Below are 12545 nucleotides of genomic sequence, written 5' to 3' on the forward strand. Positions count from 1 at the left end.
AGGGGTATCCGGTCCTAGGCCGATGGAGAAGATAAAGGAGAAAGTTGAGAGAGTTTAGGGGGAGGGTGTTTTGAGAAATAAAGGAGAATGAGTTTTTTTTTTTGTTTAAAGGGTTTTATATAGGAGGGGATTCGGTGTAAATACTATTTTTTTAAATTATTTTCATAGTCCCTGATATTTTGATGTGTAATTCATTTTGGTTTCCTGTTGTAATTTTACACTGGAATTTTAAATTAATTCAATTTAATCCCTGCTATATTTTTTATATTCTTATAATTTAACCCCTAACTTTTTGGTTTATTCCTTGCAGCTTTTAATTAACATCAAATTGATCTTTGATTCTAAATTCTTTTCAATTTAGTCCTTTTTTTATTTGAATTTTCCTTTTTTATTCTTTTATTTATTTAATATTTATTTATTCATTTTTTTTATTTTACAGTTTAACATTAATTTAATTTATTTCTAGATCAGTTTTAAATTCGTCAAAGGTAAGTAATTCGGATCAAAATTTTAATTTTAATTTTTAATTTTTCGCAATTAAGACAACTGAGAAATCAAATTGGTAACGAAAGGACAGTACAAGGGTGCTAATCCTTCCTTTACTGTATCGACTCCCGAACTCGATTAATTTCTGGTAAAACAAATATCTGACAAATGGTATATTAAGGTGTCCGGTCAACCTAATTCTAAATTATCGGTGATGGCTCCAACACATTAATTCAAGTCGAAACACGATTCTGGGCCCACCAGAAGGACAGTCACGATAGCTTGGCGACTCCGTTGGGGACAGGTAAGCGAGCCAGGCCAAAATTGATTTCCAAATGTCTTCCTAAGCAAAAATTATAAGTTTGAATTACAATTTATCCTTTTGACCATTTTTATTTACCTTTGATAATTATTTATCGAATAAATAGTTGTACTAATATTTTTTAATTATTTCAGCTTTTGACCAAACCTTTTTTAAGTGGGGTGAAAGCGACGCCTTCGTGAGAATTTATTCTTCGTATAGGCTTAGCAAGTAACTTTCAAGATTCATATACTAATCTTTGTGTGAATTTATTCTCCGTACAGACAAAAAGGAATGTATCCTCTCAATATTAACTTGGTCCACATTAACTTATAACGGGCTTAGGACTGAGGGTTTGGCACGTCCAAGGGACACTAGCAAGGAGAACTCAGGTACCTTTTTTAGAACCAAAATGTGATGCTGCAAGGAATTAGAGCCCACCCAAAACTCCATTTCAAACCCTAGAATATTTTATTTATTTCCTGCTTTATTTTTGTTCAAAGCATGCAAATTAAAAATATGTGTGGTTAGGATTTATTCAAGAAAATAACATGCGAGATAGAAATCATGTCCGGGTAAGAATAAAAGTATGTGGGATAAATATCATGTAGGGTAGGAATTTTTATTTTATTATTATTTTTATTTCTATTTTACTAACTTATTTCCTTTTATTTTTTTATTTCCATCTTTATCGCTTGCATCATTTAAAGAAGTGTTGATCTACAAAAGTGTTCGTTAAAACTCGAATAGTGGGCATTAATGGACAAAGGGGTTATAATGCAAGAGGCCAAGAATGCAGAAGTACATATATGGTCAGAAAGGACTCAGAAGGAAAAAGGGGATTGTCTGCAAGATAACTATGTGTCAAATCTGGCTGGCTACGCTTCCATCAGCCTCAAACAAAATGATAATCAGGAATTGCGAAATATTTGAGACAGTTGGAAAACTGACAGAAAACAGAAGTTTTGCCAATAATATGGTGATATCACACCTGCTCTATGTCAAGATAGATGAACCTTTAATTCGGGCTCTGGTGTAATTTTGGAATACGGGGTATAGATGCTTCACATTAAATCAAGAAGATATGGTGTTCACAATTGAAGAGTACACTACCCTGTTACATTGCGAATGATTCATAATGGACCGGGTTTTCATCAAATATATCAAGAGTCATCCTTTCAAAATAGGTTGGCAAAGGTTGTAAGGGTTGATGAAAAGAAGGTAATTGATCTCGAAAAGTCCCTTCAAAGGCAACGAGAATAGGATGGAAAAACTATAGTTGAACTGGAGGTCATTGTGGACAAATTCAAGAAGCAAGCAAATGAACTCCAAATAGTTCCCTTTGTGGGCACCAATGTTATTTCCGTTGGAAACATGCTCAGCAAAGGATAAAAGCTAGAGATGCAGTCATTCAGGACTTCCTAGAGCAGTGGCACGCCACTTGCATGGTTTGGCAAGAGAAGCCATGGTAGTTCGACAAGGTATCCAACCAGTGACAGAAGAAGCAAAAAACTTGTCAACTTATTAGAAGTCGTTTGGGGTCTAGAAGATCTAGCTAGAATGTACCTTTGAATTGTTTTTGGTCTCTTAGAAATAACATTTTTGTCCCAATAATCATGAAGTGCATGTTGGGATTTCCAGTCTATTAATGCAGATTAGAATATCTTCTTGATCAGATTTATTCTTATTTCAAATGAGATGGGGAACTTGGAAGCAGCTGCTGATCGATCACGTGACACTGTGGGTTTCAATAGTATTCTTCTCTTGTCTTTTCTGCAATCCTCAAATATTAGACAACATGTCTCATGTAACCGATCACATGAGGCCAAAACCACTTGCATCTGTGTAACAAAAGACATCCTTACAACTCATAGACACTTAACCACGGGTCAACCCACGAAGACCTCTTAATTTACCCAAGTCCATAATAGCTAAGCATGGCAAAGACGGCAATGAGAATATCAAACTCATGTAATTAAACAAACGATATGGAATTATGAGCGGAACTCAAACTTGACAACAACTTGCGCCATAATAACACATTTCAAGTCCGCCTTCTCTCTCTCAAACACACTCCCTCTCGCAATTCCATTACATGATAGCTTCCTTCACACCAAAATCCACTCTCTAAGCCCTAAATTTATCCCCAATTTTCATATGGAAGCCTCCCCGTATTTCCTCAGATTCCCATCTGCCCAAGTTTCAAGCAGAATTCGGAATTCTGAAATATGATTTTATCCTCTTATTGGACGAATTCGTTTCTCGAGATTTAACTTATTCCTAGTTTCTTTGACCGATTTTTTTATCGGGATTCGGAGAGTTTTTTTAGAAAGCGTCATTCGAAGCTGATTGGAAGTGAATTCCGGTTGAAATTTGAAGGGTTTTCGGTTTCGATTCTCCGAATTGGAGTTCTTTGGACGAGCAGGGTGAGCTTGAAGCTTTGCATTATATCGTTTAGTTAATATCTAACTTTTGGAAATTAGGGTTTTGTTTCAACGAATTTTCTTGAATTCATTATTTTATGTAGAAGAGGAATGTTGTGTTTTCTTATTCAAGAAGAGCTACCCTTTTAATTTTCAATGAGTTACTGTTTCTGTATTCAAATGTGCTTGTAAAAGCAAAATGCAAGTAGCAAAATGGCGTTTAACTAAGGTGAATTCATTAAGTACAAGTCTAAGTCACATTTGTAGAACACCACAAAAACTATCATATTCTTTTGATCTTATTTTTCTAGTTTGAAGCAATAAGTTGCAAGTATAATTTCCATGCTTGATATTTTAAAAGTATTTTTTGAAGTTCATGGGTTAAGCTAGAGTTTGTTTTGATATTCTTGTAGCACCAAATACTAGAATCGTGAGTTTATAGCTAATTTAGCTAAATCAAGGTTTACGCCATTTTTTATGTTTCCATGTATTTGTACCTTGTCTTTCTCGAGAACTTAGCAGCTTCCTTGTTCGTACTTTTTTCTTAGATTTTAGTGAAGATTGAATTTTGAAGGAGCTATCATGGACCATGGGCTTTCTGATAGCAGTGGTGAGTTGAGATGAAAGTTTTGTTTTAGTTTGTTTTCTTTCCCCCATGCATTTGATGATTTTGAGGTTCAAAGAACTTGGTTTCTTCAGGCTTGGTTTATTGATGTAATATTTAGGGTTTGTAAGCCATTGCTATAAAAATAGCTTGTACTCACAAAAGGTTCCATCCTGCTTTATCTCACACCCAATTCTCTCTTTCTCAATGTTGTGATTTCTACATTGTCTCGAAGTGTTCTGCAAACCTTGGGATAGATTTTTCAATATCATAGAAGCTTTATTCAGCGAATGAGTTTTTTTCTGATCTGAATTTGCAGGAACAGATGATGATATCCCTTCTTCACATCAGAATAGGTTTCAGAGAGGGGGTCGCACTGCTGCTGGCAATGGAAGACCAGCAGTTGTAGGTTCTGCGGGAAATGGAAGATCAGCTGTTGTAGGTTCTGCGGACAATGGCAGATCAGCTTTTGTAGGTTCTGTGGGCAATGGAAGATCAGCAGTTGCTCCTTTGCCTAGGATTCATGGTGATGACATGGAAACACAACTCCATCTCATTGAACAGGAAGCATACAGTTCGGTCCTGCGTGCCTTCAAAGCTCAATCAGATTCTTTAACTTGGGTATTTGTCAATTTTTATTCAATAATTTATCCCATAAAGATTGTGTCAAGTAGTTTTAAAGCTATTTAATTTTAAACCAAATATGTTTTCCCTCTCAGGAGAAGGAAAGTTTAATAACTGAACTCAGAAAAGAGTTGAGAGTGTCAGATGAGGAACATAGAGAGCTTCTATCAAGGGTTAATGCTGATGACATGATCAGGAGAATACGGTCTGACTACACTCTGCCTTGCTCTACTGAGCAGCTTTTATTAAATATCTAATGACTTCTTGTCGTATCTGCATTTAAATGGGAGCTATGCTCAATCATTGCTGTCAGGGAATGGAGAACGTCGGGTGGGATCCAGCCTGGAATGCTCAGTACAAGTCAGCCTATTCGTGACCCTGTGCCTAGTCCTACAGTATCAGGATCACGCAAGAAACAGAAAATGTCACAATCTGTAGCTTCGTTATCGATGATTGCACCATCTCCTGCACTGCATCCATCTATGCAACCATCTTCATCGGCCTTGAGACAAGGTCCTCCACCAGCTGGAAAGGGCAAGAAATCAAAATCTGTGAGTCACTTTGTTCCAAGGAAGTTAATGAATGGAATATGCATATCCTACTTTCTCAATTTGCTGATGATGTATGTTATTTTTCTGTATCCTCAATGAAGTCGACACAGTACCCTTCCGCAGGGCCTCCTGGCAGACCGCAGGCTTCTAACCGTAGGTCTTCAGGGGCCTTTGCAATGAATGAACCTACTGAAGGAGCACCATACGATCCATTAATTGGAAGGAAAGTTTGGACAAGGTGGCCTGAAGACAATCATTTTTATGAGGCTGTTATAACAGACTATAATCGAGTTGAGGTATATTTTGTAGTTGTATATATAGTACAATGTTAATAAATGGACCTTTATAATCCTATGTTTCCATGTTGATAGGGGCGGCATGCTTTGGTTTATGACATTAATACAGCAGATGAAACTTGGGAATGGGTCAATCTCAAAGAGGTATGATTACTTCATTTTCATGCTATCTATGCAAAGTATTATTGTTTTGTATCACCTCATATACCTTGTTCCTTGAACCATATGTTTCCAGATATATGGTTTAAATAGCATAAATTATGGACTTATACTGCATTGTCTAGCTTATCAGTTAGTCAATGATCAATATGTTTTTCTTGAATTTTGGTGCAGTTTGGTTTGGAAATAATGAAATTATGGAGGTGGCAATATACCTTATATATGTTAGGATATATCTATTAATACTTATACAAGCAAGGGTCCTGTGATACAGTTTTATTTCCTTGTTGTTGATATACCTATTACTTGATTCAAGTTGTGTTACCAAGTAATGACCAATGTCAACAACTGTCTGTGCACGTCTTGGCCATTTGCTTTGTTATTATCATTCTCGTCAAATGTATTGGTTTTGCATTATATTCAGAGGATCGTGTTCATGTTTTGGAGCTATTGTACCAATGATCCCCTTTTATCATGCATAACTTTGTTCTAAGTTTGGAATATTGCAAGCTGAAGTGGTAACATTTTCAATAACAACATTTATCTTTTTTCATTACTTCCAAGAATGTCTTTTACTATCTTCTTGCTTGTGCCTTTCACTACTTCAGGCTCATAACGAGCTGTAAGAAACATAGAATGGTGTTTTATGTATCCACTTTTTGGTCACTCAAATACAATCAGAGTAAGTCCTTTGTATTATGCTTTCTTGCCACTCAACTTTTTGTTATATATATGATGGTAGATATCTCCTGAAGATATTAGATGGGAAGGTGATGATCCTGGAATATCTCATAGAGGTAGTCGCCCTGGACCAGGCCTTGGGATTAAGAAGTCCATGGGTCATGGTGGTGGGGTGGTTGGAGCAGGAAGAGGTAGGGGGAGTATAAAGGGTCAGGGTAGGAAGGATTTCCCTTTGGCGCAAAATGGTGTTGGGAAAAAGGTTTTGGGTGATATAAAGATACTACGTACAGATACTCTAATTAAGGAGGTACAATTGCTGCTCAAAGATAACCTAAATAATATTCTGAGTTTGTCAAAATATGTTGTGTAATTGTTTTCTAATTTTGGAAATTTTGATTAGGTGGAAAAAGTCTTTGGTGTAAGCCATCCCGATCCTATAGAGATTGAGAAAGCAAAGAAAGTGCTGAACGTATGTATTTTCCTCTAATGATATTCTTGTGTTCTATATCAGCTATTGCAGCAATCATGATAGGTAGTCATTATTGCAGGAGCATGAACAAACCCTAATTGATGCAATTGCAAGACTTGAAGATGCATCTGATGGTGAAAGTGGTAATAACTAACTGCATAAATTATATAATTTCAGTTAAAATAAGGATGCAGCAATCTTCTATTGTACAATTTAATTGTAGCTTTTGGATATTCAGTTTACCTGTGGCAAAGGTGTAAAAAGTTCCAATTAATTATTGTTTTACTTCCTCGTTACGACTCTCGTAAGAATGAATGCAATGCTACAAATTTCAAACTGACATGAACACCACATGTATGCCGTAGCTTCTATCTTCAGCCTGCTTCATAATTTAACTTGTTAATTAGCTGCTGTGCCTACAACATCAGCAACTGCAAGATGAACACCTACTTTGGGGGGGGGGGATGAGCTTGTGACATGTCTAAGCTTGTGTGACCTCTTATGTTGTCTTTAAACCCATTTTCTTGGGGTATATGGCTCAAAGCAAAGGTTTTATACCTTAATTCATGAAGTAAGAATGCATATTGCCATCTTAAACACATTTGATACAAATGAAACTTGTCATTTATTTACCTATTTTTCTGCAATAGATGTCCAAAACACAGTTTGGGCATGGTTTATCGTTTTTATTAATGTCTTTGGCTTAAAAGCAGATGAACATCTGTTGCTCACAAGGACAACCAATGGATCAACTAAGGGCATGGAGAAAACCACAGTTTGATGAGAATGATTGAAGGGTCTAATGGCATAAACTTGGGATTTTAGCCAGCTTTATATATCCAGTTGCGGAAGCTTTTGTACCTTGATTTATTTCTTTTCTATCAGCTAGGCTAATGCCCTTTTCATGGTGTACATAAATCTTTTTGGTTAGAAGGTTCGTTGGACTTGGTCTTCTTGTAACTTCAGCTTTACAGTCAGCTAGGAAAATGCTTTGTATAAATTTTCAAAATGCTAGTGAATGATATCCCTGACCTAGTAAAAAAATATTATTAATTTTGTGATTGCATTATCATCTTTGTCCCTGTCTTGTTCATTTGGCTGCAGTCATGTCCAGTGGGGACCCATGTTTCGATTTTTTGGAACCGAAAGGTTTAATTTCCTGCAAGTTGCAATATATATATATATATATAAACCAACAAATCCAATGGAAGACAAATTTCACAGCAATTCAACCAACCAGTCTAAGTACAGGTTGCTTGACCTTCAATGAGGCAATACATTCAAGGATTCATTTCAACATCAGCATCATAATCAAGGCCTTCCATTTCAAAGTGGCTATCTCCTTCGATCAAACGCCTTTTGGTGCAACAGATTTCAGCTTGTTACCATGACAAAGAGCTCCGGTTTTAGGGATTGCAGGATGACATTGTGGACTTGTCGAAAAAGGATCTAGGTCATCATGCCGAAAGCTACCCCAGACTTACGTATCCCACAACTTGCTCGAGTTGATCTACTGCAGAACCTGCAATAGTGTCCCTGTCAAAAGAGGATGCACCCATTTACCCCTGACCATTAACACAATTCAATGCAAATGAAAACAAAATCTATATATTTTCAGCACCAGTTCTAAGGGTCATTTAAGTGGATAGAAACCGAACAATGCATTCATAACTTAATAAAGAATTAATGTATATATAAAAGACTTTAGGAAAATATCAAAACTTATCAGACATATTCTATAACAAATCCGCAAATCCGCTCACATCAATAACTTCCACTGAAAAGGACAAACATTAACTAAATAATTTGTTCTAGAACTAGCCAAAAGTGGGGAAAAAAAGCTTTTACCTTATAGAGCTACTGTTGCTAATACTCTCTACAGTTCAATGTATCTCATGGACAAAGTCTAGGATAATTTCTGGTTGTTTTTGAATCCAAGGACGACAGATAAATTTAAAACCTCCATTTTTCTAGATGATGCAACAACTTCAGAAAGGTATGTTTTTTGAAAGATTTGAGCAGAAGATGAAGATTTTCAACAGATCATTTCCTAAAACAACTGTAACCCCACCTCTAACATCTACCATAATCATCTATAGATAGAGTAGACTAGTATTTATCCCATTTAATAAAGTATTGATCATTAATCTAGAACAACACCACTAAGCACAACAAGAAATCACAAGTAACTATGAATTCATCACTAGAATTATCAACAAGCAACCTGAAATAATTGATAAGCTTAAAACTTGCCCTATCAAATTGCATATTAGCACTTGATTAACAGGCTAGAGTTAAATCTGCCAACAATTCATGAAACAAAACTTGCCCAGTTAACTTCCATTCAATGTTACGATGAAGTTATCATGAAGAATTCAGTACCTCTCTAATGGGATCTAAATCTAAACAGATACCTAATCCCTACCCAAAACCAAAGAACAATTATTCACATAAAAAATCAATATTATTAAAAAAAACCATTGATTATATTATACCTGCAGAAGAACCCAGCAACAAGATCTCAGTAAAAGAAAGAATGAAGAAAGAACAAAAGAACAAAAGAATTGATCAAAGCAGTTGGGAGTTTGAGTGTTGTTTAGTTGGACAACTCCATACAATCAGAGGGCCACGAAGGTTTTACTTGTTCGGTAGCTTTTCAAACTAAAAAGGTCTATTTCATCTCCAGTCCCTATACTCTTTGGACTTAGAAATTTAATCCTTTTGCTTTGCTATAACAAGTTCCCAAGAGTATAATCTCTTATCTGTTTGATTTGAAAGTTAAGTTCAACCAACAACAGTGTTCATTTACTTTTGTAATGTTACATTATTGAATTAAAAGTTTTGGTTTTTGATTAACAGATCAAGTTATAACCTTTGGATTTACCAAGACTTTATCTAATAAGCACTATTGCCTGCCGTTTGACCGGATAATTTATTATCAAAGGAAGAAGAGAAGCAGTTCTAAAACCCCAAATACTAATATTATTCTCATCAAGTACATTAATACTAAAATGAGGAGACTTTATTGTATTCTTCATTGGTTAGTTCTTATTCTTCTACCATAGTACTGTAAGTTCCTAACCCAGGAATTAGTTGTTATAATTCCTGGGATTATATTAATATACATTATAATAGTCTCAATACACCAAAAAGCAACTAAATTTAACAAAGCAGCCTGAAACTCACTTGTTAGACCTACATGTTCATCAGTTGATCTGTACTCCGAAAAGTGTAATACTTTTCTCCTTTACATTACGACCCGATTCCAATCCATCTACAGCTCTATCTTCATTCAACTCAGTGCTACTAGTTTTAGTGTAATTCTTCTTCCCCAAGTTCAGCTCCAACTCCACCGCCGATGCTTCCGTCCTTTTCTTATCGCCTTCATCGATGCAACCGCTTTCGCCATTGTAATCCACATCGATGAGGAAGAAGCTTCTGCCATTTTGACTCCCACCAGGGCACTCACATGCGTAGAATGTCACGGTGTCTTTCTCGCCGAGTTTCTTCTCCTTCACGAATCGGCTCCAGCCCCTAGTGAAAACAAAGCTTTGGCTACTCCTCCAATAGCAGTATCGGAATTTCCACGTCATCATTAGATTGTCGTAGAAGACAAGTTCGATGTCTTCGACCCCACCCACCGGACTTTGTTGATCGGTCTCGCAAATGCGAGGGAAGTGTTTGACGGCGTATTTCTTGGGAATCACGAGCCTGTTAAGCTTGCCGACATCGCTTGTGTTAATTCCTTCTGAAAAAGTTGCATGCATGAGAAGTGTGTATCGCCATGCACAAGCTTTTTGTTAAGATTAGTGGTCGATTTCCCATCTTTTTTAGACAAGATCTTGACGAAATCTTCCAGCTTGGCTTGATACGAACCGTCCCTGATCATGTTCAACACTTCTTCGGTCGAATAAAGGCTCTGAAAGTCCGGTTCTTTGACGTTGAGATCGGTCCATGGGAGGTTCCTATGCGTGTCGCCGCTTCGAATCTTTATGGCCGCGCTGTCGTAAGCCATGGCTGCTTCTCTCTCGGACTTGAACGTGCCGAGCCATATCCGCTGATGGTTGGCGTATATCTGCGCACCCCAATGCCCATTTTGATGCGGCACGACACCTTTGAACCTTGCTAACGACGCACCGTGATCATTCCTGGCACGCTTGCTGGGGCGATGCTTGTAGTTGCTGTCGCCAGAATCCGAGTTTCGGCCGCCAGAACAGCTAATTTAGTGTTCAAAACGATGGTTGAATCATCTTCCACCATTAGAGATTGGTCTTAAAAGAAAATATATATGCAGGTTAGGGAAATTATAGATTCAAAAAATCCAGGAGGATAGATTTGAGGAAGAAAATGATAATGAAAATGGCAGGTTTTGAATTTGAAGATGAATTGGGTTTACCAACAATTATAATACAAGTAGGTGATTAATTTTAAACCATATATTTAACTTAAAATCCCAGGGAGTAACTTTTTTCCAGTGAAAATTGTAGGTTAGAAACCAAATTTGATCAACTTACTGAATATTGTTTGATTAACACAAGATATATAATTTAAGTTGAAACAAAATCTGTGAACGTATGAGTTTTGATCTTAATTTAGGCATTAAGATGTTGTTCAACTTAAATTATTTACTTGGCCTCTCTCTGTTGCATCCTTTTAACTATAAACTGCCGTTTGTTTTAGTTCAGTGTGTGATGTTTTTGCCCCAATGCAGACACTATATATGCCTTTTTTTAACCATATAAAAAATTCAATATATTAATCCTAAATTTACAATGTTTGTAATATTTAAATTTAAATAATATAGACAACTAACCACACGAACCGATATGAAAATAAATATAAAATTGATTTGATTAAAATAAAATATTTGAACAACTCAAAACTTTGGTTGAGATAGAAAGATTCATACCAATTGATCCAAACGGTTGGTGGTGTCAATTCATATATAACCGAAACAACCCACTATGGTTATATTTTAGGACGAATCTGTCAAGTTCGACGATCATTATTAAGCACCATTAACAATGAGTACTGCTAAACACCATTAATTTAATTTATAAAAAAGTGTAAATTAAATGGGTGGCTACTAAACTATTGCCATTTTCATTTTTGACCATTGAACTAAATTAATAGAATGTGTAAAAACTAAAGGCCAGTGACTTGATTGAAGCATTTAAATAGTTGGGTGGTCTGATTGATCAAATCAAAACATCAGTGGTCAAAATGCAAATGGGTCATAGTTTAGTGGTCACCCATGTAGTTTACCCTTATAAAAATTTAAAATTCTAAAACACTTAATGTATAATTATAAATTAGTTAAAAAAGATAATGGCGAGTTATTGAAAATAAAATATAATTATATTATTTTTCCATATTTTTTGGGTAAATTATATCATTAACCACCTAACTATTTAGTCATTTTACTTTTACCACCGATCTTTCAATTTGTCAATCAGACCACCTATCTATTTAATTATATTCAATCAAACCACTTATCATTAATATTTAACGGAAGTGCTGATGTGACAGTTAATGAAATCTTTTATAATTATGCATTTAGTAATCAAAATATTTATACAAAATAATAATTTAGTTCTAACTTTAAATTAATTCAATAAATTTAATCTCTCAATCAGATGGTGATAGTTGTCATCACTTAATTAGGTTATATTTTAAATTTAATTTAATATATTTTAACTCCTATCATAGGTGACATGTGTTCCCTTTGGTTTTAAAATGATTCAAAATACTATAAGATTTAAAATATATATTAAATTAAATAAATTTAAAAATATAAAAATCTTAAACTCATTTATATTTTCTATCATTAATTATAATATATATTAAATGTTATAATATATATTAAATGTTATAATATATATATATATATATTACCAGAATATATAAACTATTTTAAAAAGTTTTCCAATTGTGAGTTCGTTCCTAGCTGG

General features: G+C 35.2%; 1 protein-coding gene, 1 long non-coding RNA gene and 1 pseudogene across 2 annotated transcripts; 1 reads left to right on the forward strand and 2 right to left on the reverse strand.

The window, feature by feature from the left end:
- The first annotated feature begins 2790 nt into the window (after positions 1-2790).
- Positions 2791-7642, forward strand: LOC120165521 (protein EMSY-LIKE 3-like). Its single transcript, XM_039175026.1, has 12 exons — positions 2791-3213; positions 3759-3820; positions 4134-4223; positions 4290-4435; positions 4534-4643; positions 4752-4989; positions 5091-5285; positions 5361-5429; positions 6187-6432; positions 6526-6594; positions 6674-6737; positions 7308-7642. The coding sequence occupies exons 2-12, from the start codon at positions 3793-3795 to the stop codon at positions 7373-7375; spliced, it is 1323 nt and encodes a 440-aa protein (XP_039030957.1). The 5' UTR covers positions 2791-3213; positions 3759-3792; the 3' UTR covers positions 7376-7642.
- A 110-nt stretch (positions 7643-7752) lies between these two features.
- Positions 7753-9189, reverse strand: LOC120165522. The gene is made up of 2 exons (XR_005519820.1): positions 9090-9189; positions 7753-8130 (listed from the first exon to the last, which is right to left on the reverse strand). It is a non-coding gene; the product is annotated as an uncharacterized LOC120165522 (long non-coding RNA).
- Positions 9190-9800: 611 nt separating this feature from the next.
- Positions 9801-10854, reverse strand: LOC120165374 (annotated as a pseudogene).
- Between the last annotated feature and the right edge of the window lie 1691 nt (positions 10855-12545).

Source organism: Hibiscus syriacus, unplaced genomic scaffold (genome assembly GCF_006381635.1).
Source record: "Hibiscus syriacus cultivar Baekdansim isolate YM2019G1 unplaced genomic scaffold, ASM638163v2 tig00111582_pilon, whole genome shotgun sequence".
In the NCBI taxonomy this organism is placed as follows: domain Eukaryota; kingdom Viridiplantae; phylum Streptophyta; class Magnoliopsida; order Malvales; family Malvaceae; genus Hibiscus; species Hibiscus syriacus.